This window comes from Nicotiana attenuata, unplaced genomic scaffold (genome assembly GCF_001879085.1).
Source record: "Nicotiana attenuata strain UT unplaced genomic scaffold, NIATTr2, whole genome shotgun sequence".
NCBI classification, from domain to species: domain Eukaryota; kingdom Viridiplantae; phylum Streptophyta; class Magnoliopsida; order Solanales; family Solanaceae; genus Nicotiana; species Nicotiana attenuata.
Window position 1 is genome coordinate 62,973 of NW_017673392.1, and position 16,849 is coordinate 79,821.

A 16,849-nucleotide genomic window follows, 5' to 3' on the forward strand; every position below is an offset into this window, starting at 1 on the left:
GAGGTTAATAATAAACCTAGTATTTATATTCGATTTTCTGTATATGAATACATCATGTATTTTATGCCGGATACAACATGTAATAGTAACATACTGCCTGCATATTTCATAATAAACCTAGTGCTTGTATTTTGTTGTATCTAACAGATGTGTACAATGTAGTCAAGCTTGTTTTTGTATTCACAATATTTTATTTATTCCTAATGCATGGTATTACTGCTTTATTGAGTATATTTTATTGGTCGTATTCATTGATTTTCTATTTATATTGAAAGTATATTACTGTATTGTTGTTTTAAATACAGACGGATACAGGTATGTTGAAAATACAGATGAATACAGTTAGATTGAATGCATAACTAATTGATGAATAACATCAAAATGATAGAACTAACAATGTATTTAAAAATATTGTTGTATGAACTCAAATACTTATAAATACAACAGTCAAAAATCATTGTACAAAATAAATATCAGTGCATGCCTTATCGAATGCATATAAATACATCTAAATACAAGAAGAGAAAATCATTGTACAAACTAAATATCAATGTATTCGGACTCGGATACATATAAATACATCTACAATTAGGGTCATTGCGTATTTTTGTTCTCCTTTCGACTTCAATAGTTGCTGATGAACCTGCAAATACAGGTTCCTCTCGAGCGATTTGCAAATCGAAAGATGGCTCTTCGAAATTGAGTGCTTTAGTGGGTATTCTGCAAAAAACCTAACAATGGTGGAAATTTTAAAAAGAAACTTAAAGAGAAAAAGAAGAAGCTGTAACCGGTCAAAAACACAAAAACTTTAACACTTACCACAACTTTTAGAGCAAAAAACATTAAAATTTAGGGAGACAATGGAGCTGATAAAGGAGAGAGTTGGGGAGAGAAATTTGGAGCAGAAAATTTTGAAAACGGCCATGGCAATTGCTAGGTCTCCATGTCGCCTAGAGAGAGGAGAGAGGAGAGAGGAGAGATAGATCGTGGAGAGAGATATAAAATACTATGCGGTGATCTTGGGGGAAAATAAACTGAAAGAATAAGAGAAAAAATATAAGATAGCGTATTTAATGGCTTAACGGTAGGAAGTGACCATAAATACATATTTTGCTATAAAATCTAAAAAGTAGCTATAGAAAATGACAATTTAAAAGGGTTTTTATTTATAATAAAGAGGGTGTAAAGCTTTGCTCGAGGAGGTAAAATTTCCTTTATTAAAATCTAATAATGAATGTAATATATATATATATATATATATATAAAATCTCGATACTGTAAAAGCTTTGTTAGGTTTTTTGCAGAATACCCACAAAAGCACTCAATTTTGAAGGGCCATCTTTCGATTTGCAAAATGCTCAAGAGGAACCTGTATTTGCAGGTTCATCAGGTTCCTCGGCAAAATGTTGTTCGCCTTTTTTATCCTTAAAAAATAGATTTCACATAGACACAATTGTCATTTATTTATTTTCCTAATTTTTAGAATTAAAATTAACTAAAATTTTACTTATGAAATCTTTCCTCATTTAAATTATGTAAAAAATAATAATTTAGGACTTTAAAACCAATTAAATTGTATTACCTTATATTATTTTTTCCTTACTTGAATTAGGTAACACAACTATAATTCCTTCTATGTTGTTATTCCTAATATTTAGGACTATTAAATTAATTAAAAAATTTATTAATTATTTTCTAACTATATCGGACTTTAAATTAATAAGATTATTATTATTATAAAGAAGGATATGATAGCAAGAAACGTTAAAACGGTTCTAAAATTTCAAGGCCAAGAGAAGAAAGATTTTCGCAAGTTCTAAGGAAACAAAATAATGCCGTGTGTTTTTTCTTTTTCTGTTTTGTCTAAAACAAAAATACTATTAGAAGTAAGAAACAAAAGGTTGGTGTTTACGAAAATAAACAAAACGTTCCCATTAGATTTTATCTAAGGATGTCAATGGTTATCTACAACTCGATTGAACTGAATTTTTCAGACCAATTACTAGTTTTTTCTTAATAAGTGTAAACAATAAATTTGTGTCGAGAAAATAAAATCAAGATCGAAAATATTGCAACAGTCGTAGTATTTTATTTCAAATATTTGAGTGTTACAATCTCTATGGATCCTCTGATTCTTCTTTTCAATTGTAAATAAATTCAAGGGCCTTTGAGCTTGATCTTGAATCTATATTTGTTTCCACAAACGATGGTCTTGTTTGTGAGCTTGAGCTTGAGCTTAATTGCTTGGACTTGAACTTGATTTGGTCTTCGTTCTTGAGCTTGGAATTGATTTGATCTTCGTTCTCGAGCTTGAACTTGATTTCTTTGAACTTGTACTTGAAGCTTGAAAGTTGTGGAGAAATTTGCAGCGTTTGATCCACGAGCTCTTTCTTGCTTCTTGTTATAACTTCTGGTTCCTTTTCTGAGTTATGAAGACCCCTGTTTATAGTTGTGGAAGGGAAGAGTTGTGATAAGAACAAACTCTTTCCGACCAATCAAATTGAAGTGTGACATGACCGTGTTTGATTGGCCAGAACACGTCACTTGCACACATGGCGCGATTTCATTGGCCTCTTAGTGTGACTTGGCATGCCTTATCATTTTGACACGTGGCATGATCCTATTGGCTCTTCCACTTGACTTGGCGCGCCACGTCATTTGACACGTGGCACCAAACCGGGCCTCTAGGAAAATGACATCTTGGGCTTAATGAAGTGGGCTCATTACTTCAGCCCAATTAAATGGGCTAGCCCAATGGATTAAGACTTATTTATTTAATCCATATATTGGACTTATATAATCAATTCAATTATATTAGCCCGTAGTATTTATTGGACCAATATATCTTGAATTTAAAATATAGTCCAAATTATTTCATGGATTTAATTTTAATAAAATTTATATGCCTACAATAAGATCATAGGTTCGATTTAAATCTACGATCATACTTTTTTATTTTTAAATCAAAATAAAAAAATACCTAACCGAACAGAACGGAACAAATTTATGTGTATTCATTATATGTATTAAGTATGAAAATAACAAAGCATTAATGTAATACTTATATAACTGCAATTAATTTTTCTAATATTTTAATTTTGGAAATTAATTAATATATTGACCGTTACACTTTTCCTTATTTGAACTAGATAAGAACATCTAATATTTAAGAATTTAAAATCGAATAAGATTTTATTTGTAAACATTTTCCCCTAATATTTAGAACTTTAAAATTAACTAAGATTTTCTAGACAATTTATAATGGAATGTAATTGAAGATCCCATTTTAGAAAAAAAATCTATTTATTAAATAAATCTCAAAATAAAGAGATATATACTAATTTTAATTAAAAAAAGATGCACTTGATTTTGGACATGCTTGCTTTTGACTATTAGCCATATAAACTAACTTTGATAATCTGTGATAGTAATTGTTTGGATCATTTTTTGTTGAAGTTTTATTAACTTATTCTTCAAAATGTTAAGATATAATATTTCAAAGATAAAATTTAGTAGATTCTTTGAAAGTTGGATTTAAGGTTGTCTTATGCGTGCTACATTGTATCTCGTGCTAATCCTTTGAAAGTTTACATCTGAATTTTTAGTTATAAAGCATGAAATTTACAAAGTATACCATAAATACTCATAGAAACTTAATTTTTTTTCATACTTTTATTTTATAACTCAAATATAATTTTTAGTTAAATATTACTCTGTGAGATGGCTAAATGCATAGCAAGCAGTGCGTACCAAATGACAACATCTTTACGAAAGAGGATAAAATGCTTGAAAATTTGGCATATTCTATTCAGCAATGTCTATGTTTACTATTACTAATTTGAAAACGGAACCAAAACAACGAGTAGAAGGATATTCCAATATTCCATAAGGAATTATGAAAGCAAAAATATAAAAGAGTGAAATAATCCATATCATAATTGACCACCAAAAAGAAGCAAGAAGTAAACAAAATAAGACAAACTATCGAAAAGAGGAATAGTGGAAACGGAGATAATATTGTGATATGTACTATATGATGACATTTTTAATTTTTTTAGTAATTATTAAAAGTAATATACTATAATTAACCAGACGGTGAAGATTGACACATTATGAGCGGTGGAGTCAAAAATTTATATTAGAGGATTATAAATTAGAACGTCACACATAAAATCTGATCAATGACCTAAAATAATATTTGAACTCCTATTTATTACATCAAAAAGATTTAACAAGTTATTAAACAAGAAACAATTAATTTGATTATAATATAATTTTTTACGAGAGGGGAATATGCACAATATAATTTCCAACGAGAGGGGTTCAAATTGAATGAGACTGCTCTTCCCTTAATAGAGGTCTTGAGTTCGAGTTCGAGCTTTGAGTATGGAAAAATCCTTGATAGGGAACGCTTTCCCCACGAATAAAACCGCCCAAAAAAGATAATATATTATTATATAGAGTTATTGAACAATAATTTTTATTAGCGGTTAAAAGAAAATACCAGCAAAATAAGACAATAAAACAGCAACTCAACTCAATCCTAATCAGTTACCGGCACTTGTCAAAACCGGCCCGTATCTGAGTCACAATCTGCTTCTGTACGCCACCTACAGCATCACCGCGTTTCCCTCTCTAAGGCAACCTCTAAATAGAAGCCGCAGAAAAATTCACATTGAACAAAATAATTGCAATTATAGTCAAACCCAATTCACCTTTTTTCCTGCCTAAAAGCTTGGACCATTCTGCATTTATCGCCGGTGGACCTTGCAAATCATCGCCGTCGCCGGTGATCATGAGATAGAAAAAGAAAATCCCCAAAAAGAAAATAATACAATTTGTTCTATGCGGAGCTTCCAATTGAGCTTATAGAAGTTTCAAGGTGAACTAAGTGGTGTTTATTTGAGTTTTATGTTAATTGTATCCTGTTTTTTATGTACTTTACTTGTGGGTTTAACACTATTAATTTGAGTCTAAAGTTCTGTTTTTAATTTTGTTTTGATTGTTGTCATACAGGGCATGGATGGCAAAACTTGGTTAAAGGTCGCTATTTTCCTATGCTTAATTGCCTTTTCGACTAGTAGAGGTAATCATGATTTTCATGTTATTGTAATTATGAATGACTACTTTGACTAGATTTTTTAGTTTCATAGGTGCTAAGTGTAGCATGTTTTTCTTGGATGGTTTTGCCATCCAATTAAAGTTGGCTATTTTTCTATGCTTAATTGTTTTTTTAAATAACTAGTAGAGGTAAATCATTATCTGCAATAACTTTGAGTTAATACTATTGATTGAATTTTAGTTTGGTCTGTGCTAAGTTTTCGTATTTTTTTCTTGGATAGTTTTGCAATCCACTTGAAGGTGGCTAAATTTAACTTTTAACTGATAGAGGTAATTATGCAGTGCAATTATTATGAGTTACTACCATCTATTTGATTGTTACTTTTGTAGGCCTTAAGTGTATTAGGTTTTCTTGAGTCAATCCAATTTTATGTAATCGTGCATAAAGAAAAGGAGATGTCATCTTTCATCGTGGAGGAGCATGCAAAATTTTGCGTTAAGAGTTAAGTCAAGCTTATGTTTTTTGTATATTCAGCTTCAGGTGAAGTTTTTAGCGCTTTTTGTAATAGCTGATAGATAATGGTACAGGCATTAGGTCTTACTAGCATTAGTGTTATCAAAGGCGAAAAACACAAAAAAACTCTAAGGTCCATTGGGGCTTTAAGCGCAAAACGCAAAAAAGTGTGGGCTTTATTGAATAAAGCGCAAATGGAGAAAAAATACAATTACACATGTGTAGTCCTAGACTAATAATATAAGCATGAATAATAAATATATGGATAATAGAATTGAAAAGAAATTACAATAAAGTAAAATATCAATTTTTAGTGTCCCCCTTTTCGTGATTACGCTCATTGGCATGGAAAAGTATGCCTTAGAGCCTTAAACCTTTAACTTTTCAAAAAAAAAAGTATGCCTTAGAGCCTTGATGTCATTACTAAGCGCCCACTAAGCGAGGCGAAGCGCTCAACATGTTTTGCGTCTCGCTTCTAGGCTTAAGCACACTTTAAGTGCGCCTTTGACAACACAAACTTGCAATGCTCACTGCATGAGGCCTTATGAGGATAACTTTGATATAGCTTATACTAAAAGGTCTCACTCCCTCTATTTTTCCAAATGAATATTCAGTTTTTAATTTTAGTTCACGCCAAAGTAATGTCTACTTTCTTTTATTAGTGCAAAAGAAAAAATTGTTAAGGATAGCCGTGGTTTTTCTTTTTTCTTTTTGAAGTTTTGCCGGTGAAAGAAGATCTTTCTATTGATAGTATCTCAAAGTACTTCTTCACAAAAACTTTGAGAAGACTTTAGAGAAACAACATTTTTACAACAGTTCTTACCTCGAAACACTTATATTTCAAAAGGTAAAACAAGACTAAATTTTCTTAATTTGTTTTTGGCTATTTCTACGGCATCCTAAGAAAACAAAAGATTCAATATATCACCCTACAAAATTAACCAATTTAAAATTTAACTTTCTTTTAATCTCTGTGGAAAGTCAAACTAGGACATTTTGAAACAGAGAGTAGGAAAAAGAAAAAGATTGAGGTAGACACGGTGCGCTGCTTGAGAGGATTGTACAAACACTGATAGCTCTGCTATATATTTAGATGTTGGATCTTAGTTTTTGCTTATATCTAAAATTACTGCCATTGCAAACTGATCTAGACTTGGTAGGTTACCAAGTTATTCTAAAAGTTATTTTACTGCTGTATGTTTTGAAGGTATTTTTCTGTTTACATTGTGCTCTTTATGATTGTCGTAGTAAACTGATTGTGGACTTGCTTGACTACCGTTAACAAATCTCTAGATAGCTTACACTTGTTTTGGCTGTAGAATTCAAAGTGAGGGCCAAGAACAAGCATCACGCAGCTATTTACAATCATACTCTTGCCACCATATTAGTGGAATATGCTTCTGCTGTAAGTTCTGATCACTTTACATACCTCGTTAGGATTTGTTCCAAATCTATCTGAATCTGTTGTAGTTTTGGGGCCGAAAAATGGCTTTATTCTTGTAAAACAGTATAAAAGGTCTGTATTTAGGACCTTGGAGGCTTCATTATTTGAGTTGAGAATGCAATTGAAGTAAGTATTTTATTAGGATCTTTAAATGCTTTTTCTGTAGCTTTAACTTCCGTGTCTCTAGAAATCCTGTCCTTTGTTTTCTGCACTCTTAATTTGCAGTTAGTGAGCGACATTTTCCAATTTAGGTTGCTCATTTGACGCAGTAACTACATTACATTGTTGACTTTTCTTTGATAGTTATCAACTAGACTATAACCAAAAAATATCCTTTTTCTTTGCAGGTCTATGTATCAGACTTGACGGAATTATTTACCTGGACATGTTCAAGATGTAATGATTTAACTAAGGTAATCTATTTGGATTATCATCCGCTCATTCCTCATGTTAAAGAAAAGCTGTGCGTAAATACTATGCCATGCTTTTCATATATGATTGGTTTTGTTCAAGCTTTCATAACTTCATTATTAAGTTGCTTCGATGATATATTTCTATTTTTCCTGAGCAGGGCTTTCAAATTATAGAGCTCATTGTTGATGTTCAAAGATGCCTACAGGTGTGTATTACATTATGCAGAATCAAGCGTGCTCCTAATAAGAGGCTGTAGTTTGTGATCTAATACGTATCCACCTGTTGCAGGCATATGTCGGGGTGGCACAGGATCTTAATGCCGTTGTTGTTGCATTCAGAGGCACTCAGGAAAGCAGGTTTTGTTTTTTACTGTCCCTGTACTTTGTTATCATTGTTGTGCAATGTTAAATATGACATATGGGGAAGCAAAAGGTGTAGTTTCGTGGTTATGTAGTCCAATTATCATCAAGATGGACACCTTCGTGGGAAAATGTTCTTTTGAAAGGAATAATGAGTTTCTACTTACTAAATCCTGTGAAAAAAGTGAAGGCCAGCAAGAACTTCATGATTGAGGCGGTAGATATCCTTTAAAGTTGTACTACTATGTATCTTATAAAAAGGAAGTAAGTTCTGCTTGCTGTGTAGTTTGCTGGTTATCGGTATGGATGCAAGTTGGCTATTAGTATTCCTAGCGAATTTATTTGTTGAAAACGAGATCTAGATCTAAACCACCTTCTACAATGTTGTGGATTTGCTTTGATTTGGATAAGCTTAAAAGTTTAGTTGATGATTGATGACATGAAATATTTCTCTTAAGTCTACTTTCAACTTGAATAGTCCAAATCAACGTCAGATGAGCTAACAGCCTGACACGGTGAAGCCTAAGTTCCTCAAGCAGTCAGATGCGTGGATTGCCTGTGAGATTTTTAATTGTTGGCATGCCTGACACGTGCACCTCAGAGGGTTGTTTCTCGAATGAAAAAGGAAAAAAGGTGTTTAGAAGGGATAATTTAGTCGGTGAAGCTTATTTTAGCAAGATGTTTGGTAATTTATTTGTTGAAACTCATTTTAGCAAACCACATCATGTGTGCATGTTGGGAGAAGCCCAAAATTATGTGCAATTTTGCATACAAGCAAAACATGAGCCGAACAACCTAAAATTGCCCATTTTTCTAGGTTTTTTCAGCCTGTCTCTATTTGTTTCAAAATTTTGGAGACATTCTTATTAGTAGAAGAAGAAAATGTCAATAATGGGTATTTTTCTTTCACTTCAGGCACCTCATCATAACTAATTTCAGCATCCAATATATAATAATGTTGATCTTAATCCAACTTTCAAAGTTGAGATTCAAAGAGCCGACCGCTTCTTGTTGAGATCACTTTACGTATCACTTCTTGAAGTGCACACTTCTCTAAAGCATATGGCTTCTGCATGAAGCGAATGAAAGTTGAGATTCAAAGAGCCAACTGCTTCTCGTTGAGATCACTTCACTCGCCATTTGTTTGAAGTGCACGCTTCTGTAAAGCATATGGCTTCTTTCATGAAGTGAATCAAGCTCACACCACTAATTTGCTTTGAGCAGCGAAGTGATGGTTTCTAATAAGACTAGTTGATTAGAATTTTCTAGGGGCTAAGGTACTTGTGTGCTTGTCTAGTGGTAATTACTGTATAGCTGGTTCTGATTTTGGCTTCAAAACTTTGTTGAGGAGAGTGAATGGAGCCTTTGACCATCATAGACCATGATTAGGAACTACTGAAGCTGATTGGATCTTCATGTTGTGAAAACTACAGAACTCTATTTCTTTCTTTGTGGGACAATACAATAAAGGGGAGTCAATAAAGCTGAGTAGAGCCTTCAGGTCTAAGTTGTGAAATGTTAAGTAAGACCTTACCTTTGTTTGTTGTTCAATTTGACCACATTTAAAATCCAATAACCTCTGATCAATCTGCTCGCGGTTGTGATGTCATATGGGTTATCTAACTTTCTGTATGAGTATATGGTCTCTGGCTCTGTGATTCAACAATATTTGATACTGAAGTTAAAGTGTGGTCTTTTTGGTTGCAGCCTACAGAATTGGATTGAAGATCTGTACTGGAAGCAGCTTGATATCGATTATCCAGGAATGGAAGGTGCTATGGTGCGTGTACGGCATCAAATCTCTTCTCTGCATTTCTCGTCTTTTAACCTTCTTTTCTGCATATCAGTCATCTCTGCCTCTCTCAGGTGCATCATGGGTTTTATTCTTCTTACCACAACACGACGATCCGCCCAGGAGTTTTAAATGCTGTCAAAAGAGCGAAAGAGTTGTATGGAGATATTCAAATTATAGTGACCGGGCACTCAATGGGAGGGGCTATGGCTGCTTTCTGTGCCCTGGATCTCAGGGTATGCACTAAAGTCTTGCCGCTATTTTTGTAAAAATCATTGTCTACCTGTTTTGACTTGCCATTTAAAGAGAGAGATTCATTCTTAAATATCATTGATCTTGCGTATCATTACCAACTGACACATGCATTTTTCTCAACAAAAGTAGGAATATTACATGTTTCTTGTGGACTTCTTGATATAATGCAAGAAATTATCTGTAACTTGCAGTTAATGGATTTATCTTCTCATTCAGGTTCATCTTGGATGCCAGAATATTTCAGTTATGACATTTGGACAACCACGAATTGGCAATGCTGCTTTTGCGTCCTACTATAGTAAACGGGTGCCCAATACAATTCGTGTTACAAACGGTCATGACATTGTGCCTCATTTGCCCCCTTACTATCGCTATTTCCCTCAGAAAACTTATCGTCATTTCCCTAGAGAGGCAAGTTCTTTTGCTGCAACTCAACACCTCTAGTGCTTGCTTTTGAACTGCATAAGTCTAACAATGTCATTAGGTGCACAAAGGTTGCAAGGAATGAGGCAGCTATGTTCTTTTACATAGAATGTCTTGAGTTCAGTGCTGCAGGCTTTTCTAAAAATTCTATTTTCAAGAATTTAAATTCATTTAGCTATCAAATTTACATGCTGATGTGATCATTTCTCCATTAACCAACTTTCAGCAACCATTTTACTACTTCCATCCTTACAGATAATAAATTTAATTCCGTGTTCACTCATTGTCACACAATACAGAGTGGAGGGAGTATCATTTTTCTATCCATTGGTTATTTTGTTCAGCTATCTCATACTCTACTAGAGTACGTTGAAATTAGGGTATCAATGAGTTTATAAAAAATGGAAGAGCGTCAATGACTATATTTTTTTGTTGCAATTTCTGTATTAATATGTTTGCTGCGATAAAGCCTCATGGTGATAGTCTTTCTCATTGAGAGCATTCAAAGTATGTTTAGACAAATCCAAGTGATGTGCCTCTTGCTGTCCTGGTTTCTGGTTGCATATTTTGACCTCGTGAGATCTTCAAATTGCAGGTCTGGCTTTATGATCTTGGCTTTGGAAGTCTAGTTTATACAGTTGAAAAGGTCTGTGATAATTCCGGGGAGGACCCTTCTTGCAGCAGGTAAAAGTTTCTCTTTCATGTGCTCAGCAGAAATATTTGCACAGGATTTCTTCAAATTGATTTACATGATGGTTAGATTAAGTAAAACTACAATCTGAAAGGTGGAAAATGTTTATGGCAAATCATAACCAGTTAAGGGCACACTTGAATCTCTTTCATATGCACAGCAGAAATGTTTATGGAAAATGTTTTGGATAGGAAGGGGTGGAGGTCGAGCATTAGGTTGTAGGTTAGGAGGGAGTCGAGCGTTTTTTTGTTTGTTCCGGGGGCGGGGCTGGCTTGTTGATGTTTCGCTGTGGGTTGTTAGTGGTTTATGTAGTTTCCTCACTATTTCCTATGGTAGTATTGCTGTTTATTGTTATTGCTTTTACATCTATTTTTCTATTTCTTACGATGCTGTTACTATTTTATTTATATTCTATTGCTGTCATTGATCTATTGTCTATTGTTTATTTTTGTTGTTCTCGAGCCGAGGGTCTTTCGGGAATAACCTCTCTACCCCTCCAAGGGTAGGGATAAGGTCTGCGTACACTCTACCCTCCCCAGACCCCACTTGTGGGATTTTACTGGGTTGTTGTTGTTGTTGTTAAGGGCACACTTGAATCCCTCTTGCCAAAAAAAAAATAAACCCCTCTTGCGTTCTATAAAGCATCATGTCAAAAATGCCAATAGATCACACGAATTTCACTCATCAAAGAAGAAAAATAATTCTGGAAAAAAGAGGAAAGTTACCTCACTAAATTTAAAAAGATTTGTTTTAAAGCTGTACTCAAGCATACAAAACTGTGACGATGCAAGAAAAGAGTCTCTCACGCTCTTCTTTTGTTGATAACAAATCAAGAAAGTGAAACCATAAAACACACTGATATTCGATAGGAGACAAGTCGCTCTGCAGAAAATTGAGTAGAAGTGGTCTCTTTGTTTTGAAGTTAGTTCAAAGAAGTTCAAATGGAACATGGACTAGTGGTGATTTTACCGATGATCGTAATGAAAGTAATTTATAATCTTGCTGGTAAGTTGAGATAAAAAAAGAATATTATGACAAGGAACACGGCTGCACAGTGAGGGAGTAAGGATTTTCACTAAAGGGAGTCAAAATATAAAAAAGTAAACACACAAAGAAGCCACGGGGATTGAACATTATAATATATACACATTAAAGAAGTTTTTCCTAGTTACACTATAATTTTCTGGCACATGGGTGTCAATTTGCCACCACTTGGAGAAATGCGGCTCCGCCACTGGGCGGCTTCCCCTCCTTAATCGTCTTCATAGTAATAGATGACTGGCTGAGTCTTTCTAGATCTGTTGGTCTCTTTCTAACTTGATAAATCTATGTAGGTCGGTGAGTGGCAACAGTATTTCGGATCATTTAAGATATTATGGTGTAAAATTAGCCTGTGATGTATCAGCCGGATGCAGAATTGTGATGGATAATGGCCTAGCGGCGTATCGCACATTAGACAGCGACGGAAATGTCATCTTTTCCAGAGATATATCTTCTTCTGTTTTGAGTATGAATGTGGAGTCTAGTGAGGAAGGGAGATCAGTATAGAGTTTCATTGGGATTACCACTTGACTCCCTAAAATCTGGGAGAGTTGAAGCAGAGTTTCCCAACTTAAGGCTTAAAGTGGAAATGGTATAGCTAGGCTAATTGTGCAGTTTTTTCGTTGGCTGGGGAGGACGTCATGTATATTAGTTCCTTTTCATTAACTTTTTTAATCTTTATTATTTTGTACAGCTCATCCATGTAAATAAAAGAGATTTAAGTATTACTAATCATATTATTATGATAATATATTCTGTTAATTCTTTGAAGTAGCTATCTGCTCCTTAGGAAATGGCAAAATCGAATTCCCAGTCACTGGAAGTTGTGGTATAGGCGAATAATGCTCCCCAATTACTAAAGTTCGCGGTTCTAATTTTGTTTGCTTAAGGGAATGTCTTTGTTGTTTATTTGAGCATCTATTTCAAGATTGACGGCTGGAATACCCAGGTCTGAAAAACAGCTTCTACACTCCAGTCGCTTCTCGTTGATTGCACAAAAATGGGATATGCACTTGGATAAATGTTAAGTTATATATCATGAGCGAGGCGGAAATAGACCGAGTAATCTGTTTCTTTAGCTAAGAAAAAATATTTCAAGTTTGCACGGTCCAAATCTGTTGCTAGAATGCTAGCATAGTTCCTTCGCTGTGATTTTGCTATTTGCTGGAATAATTTAGGGAAATATAGGGTGAATCTTCCCGATGATCAGGCAGCAATTTTAAAGTTAATTGATATAGCTTCATGTTTATATATACATGTTTTTCTAGCTACAACCAAAGTACAATGATAGAATAATATGGAATAATGAAATTTCAGGGCCACGAGCATAGCTCAATAGTGTCTATACGAAGTCCTATTCTTCACTCAACAGAGGCAATGCACCATTTGATGTGGTGTGGGTCTCTCTTTCTCCCTCCATACCAATTTACATGATTTTTTCTTGTATTTTGGGATGGTTAAAAAATGTTTGCACTATTTCAATTTTATATATATCTCAGCTTCAAGAAATTAAATTCAGTAAATTATTTCAATTTTAAATATTGATGTTATTCTTTATATCAAACAATAAAATAGTTCATATTAACAACATCTTAAACATCATATTCAGATACACACGGATATATAACGTAAGATGAAGGAAAAATAATTTATGTAGGATTATTGGAGCTTCTTGATAATGTCAAGGAGACCAACAGAACAAAACTATGAATTGAAAGATTATGTAAATGTTGAACCATCTGCAGTTACAAGCTCTAGCAACAATTTAAAGAAATCCCCATCACAATACCAAAGAGAAAGTAGATTTTGATGAAATGGGGATAAGAAGAACAGAGTAGTAGTATATCAGCCAATCCGAAAACAGAACAAATATGTATACTGAATACTGGAAAGTAGAACAGGCTTTAAAAAACAAGGATTAAACTAGTAAACAGCCCTTTTTGATTCTCCCATCTCTGCATTTTCAATTTGTTTTCGGTTCTGTAGTTGCTGATGCTTCAGTTGCATTCTCCTGCAAAATCCAAAAAAACAAAAAAGAAGAATATTTTCAATCAACAACTGGCCAACTGCTAAACTTAAGAATATGGGAACAAGACATTTTGAAGAAGAAATTTTATTAGCATAAGAACTTTACATTTATTAAGGGGTTCTAACATTTTTATGTTTCAATAATGAGAATATGAGAATTCTCTTACCTCTTTTGGCTTTTCCTCTGTCTCTGGTTTAGCAGCATCTTTGGCCTCAGAAACAGTTGTAGTAACTTCTTCCTTCTCTTTCTCTTCTTCAGTTGGCTTAATGGTCTCCTCTATGAGTTAAAAAGATGCATGTTAACATCAACAAGGGGGGAAAAAGAAAGAATAACAGATAAACAAGTTCAATTTTTAGTCAGACATAATCCGTTGTCTTCCCCTTGTTCCTTTACCCTGGTAAAGCACAATTTTCTATGCTGTGTAGGCCTGCAAAACCTACACTGCCTTAACACCAATAAAAAATCTTATTCTTTAGGGTTAATCAATAAAATCTTATAATGAAACTAAAGTGCGGAGAGGGAGTCTTGGAGCAATATTAAAGTTGTATTTGTGGCCTATAGGTTGCGGTTTCGAGCGTTGAAAGTAGCCACTAATATTTTGATTAGGGTACTGTCTACATCACTTGAGGTACGGTCCTTCTCCGAGCCCTACGTAAATACAAAATGTTTGTCCACCGGACAGTCCGATGAAACTAAAGTGCATTGACATCTTGAATATGTAAAGACCACATAGTGAAAAAGTTACAAACTTCTGAATATGAAAGAAAGCTATCAAAATTCAAGACAAAGAACAAATCTGGATATATTAATATGAAAAATAAACTTCAAGATTTCGATAAAAAAATTATTGAAAATTACCAACTTTTGCATTTTAAACCATAGGAGTCAAAAATGGCAGCCTTATGTACAAGGCATCCCAAGGGGTGTGATATAGAGAACCTACCCTAATGCAAGCATTAATGGTTGCTTCCATGACTCGAACCCGTGCCCTAAGACAACTTTGCGGTTGCTCCAACTTTAAACCATAGGAAACAATTTAAAATCATAGTAAAATGAATTTCTTGAATTTTGGAAGAAAAAAAAAGTTTCTTTTTTCCCTACAGACCACATAAAACTACAAGGTGACAATCAACATACCAGTTTTCTCTTCTGCTTTGATCTCTTCAGCTGATTCTTTCTTCTCTACGACATCAGCAGCAGCAACATCAACAGCAGGGGTTGTTTCTTCATTTCCGATATTCTTATTCTCCTCAGGTTGAGATTCTGCAACAAGTTTTTCTTCTTTCTTTTCAAAAACAACCCCTTCTGTTTTCAACTCCTCTGTCACTTTTTCCATTTCCACCTTTTCTTCTTTCTTCTCAGAGGTTATAACTTTAGCTTCAATTTCCTTAGCGACAACTTTTGGTGCAATTACCTCTGCAGCCTCCACTTTTTCACTTGCTTTTACAGTTTCTGCAACCCCAGATTCTCCATTTTCAATTATCTTGACATTTTCTTGGGATTCAGCCTTTGTGGAGTTGGATTTAGAACTCAATGATCTCTTGTTCTTTGGAATGGTGGTGTTCTCTGTTGCAACTGCATGCTTTGATTCCCCACAACCCATCTTCTTTTTTTACAAAGAAAGAATAGGAGGAGTTTAATTTGCAGAAGGAAAATGGAGGAAAAGGGGTGTTGATTATTTCTGTTTTTCCCTTGATTGGATTCAGGGAAAAAAAGAAAAAATAGAGAGAAATGGAGAGGAAGATTTGATAGAGAATATTATTGGCTCTCTGTTTTCTTTCACCCTTTTGGTTTTTCTTGGCGGGGGTTTCTATTATAATTGACCGAGGAGCCGTTTTTTCCGTTGGCTTTTAAGGTTGAGAATTTGCTAAACATTTTTTTTTGGTTGTTTTATATTTTGTTATTATTAAAAAAAAGATGTCCAATGGTATATTCCCCCGCCAAATTTACCACCATGGCTAATTATAAGAAGCAAATTCAAGATTTAAAGTTAGTCATTCGCAATTTACTATAAATACACGTTATTAGTTTACTTTTCATATATATATATATATATACCCTAAAATCGGATAACAATTGAATTTATACGTGGTATTAAGGATACGTGATATAATTTGGTACAAATTAAGGGAATAAATTAATATTGAGATTGACGGTAAAAGAATAAATGCAAACCACACGAATTGAATTGCTTTGGCCCTCGAGTTCGACCACCCTCGAACCAAAAATGTTCCAACTGAAGTATGAACATAGTAATAGAGTAACAAGATAGTAAAAGCTAGAAAAAGGACAATATATTGCTTTATGTTGCGTAAAGAAGATGTCTTTTACAAATAATCAGACCCCCTTTATATAGTAGGGGAATCCTACTCTTGATACAATTCTATATGGGGAAATCCCATGATTAGATAATTAACCAGCCTGTCCTTGATACGTGCCGAGATTCCTGATGCGGTCTGTACCAGATCGCGGATATTTCGTCCTTCTGTTATTCGGCATGGCAAATCTTTCTCGGTCTCGTCTGATCTCGATCTTGTCCGGTCAAACGTAACGATATAACCTTGCACCTTGGTCCGGTATAATCCGAGGTCGAACCTTAACCTATCATATCCCAGTCTCGATTAACCATATAAGGGGCGACCTGGTTTTGACCATATACAGATAGTCCCCTCGTTTCTCGGAGAGAAGGTGATGAGAAACGATATAAACTTACCAATCCCGTTTCGATAGGCCATGACGTAAGCGACGAACCCGACTATGATGTAAGCAACAAGCGGATATCGAAACGTCCCGTCGGTTCAATTACCGAGGCATTAAATGCCTGTC

At 34.3% G+C, this 16,849-nt stretch overlaps 2 protein-coding genes across 4 annotated transcripts; one reads left to right on the top strand and one right to left on the bottom strand.

Annotated features, from left to right (window-relative positions):
- Positions 1-4,553: 4,553 nt before the first annotated feature.
- Positions 4,554-12,768, top strand: LOC109216255 (lipase-like). Of its 3 annotated transcripts, none has more exons than XM_019380397.1 (11): positions 4,554-4,882; positions 5,017-5,086; positions 6,895-6,980; positions 7,367-7,432; positions 7,591-7,638; positions 7,722-7,789; positions 9,500-9,578; positions 9,659-9,820; positions 10,056-10,250; positions 10,858-10,946; positions 12,288-12,768. In XM_019380397.1, the coding sequence occupies exons 2-11, from the start codon at positions 5,020-5,022 to the stop codon at positions 12,499-12,501; spliced, it is 1,074 nt and encodes a 357-aa protein (XP_019235942.1). In that variant the 5' UTR covers positions 4,554-4,882; positions 5,017-5,019; the 3' UTR covers positions 12,502-12,768. The 3 variants fall into 3 exon arrangements, with proteins under 3 accessions (XP_019235942.1, XP_019235943.1, XP_019235944.1); XM_019380398.1 differs by having other exon boundaries at positions 4,556-4,882; positions 9,500-9,572; XM_019380399.1 differs by lacking the exons at positions 4,554-4,882; positions 5,017-5,086 and adding an exon at positions 5,489-5,563.
- Positions 12,769-13,681: 913 nt separating this feature from the next.
- Positions 13,682-15,815, bottom strand: LOC109216252 (nucleolar protein 58-like). Its single transcript, XM_019380394.1, has 3 exons — positions 15,161-15,815; positions 14,190-14,299; positions 13,682-14,005 (listed from the first exon to the last, which is right to left on the bottom strand). The coding sequence occupies exons 1-3, from the start codon at positions 15,624-15,626 to the stop codon at positions 13,958-13,960; spliced, it is 624 nt and encodes a 207-aa protein (XP_019235939.1). The 5' UTR covers positions 15,627-15,815; the 3' UTR covers positions 13,682-13,957.
- Positions 15,816-16,849: the final 1,034 nt, after the last annotated feature.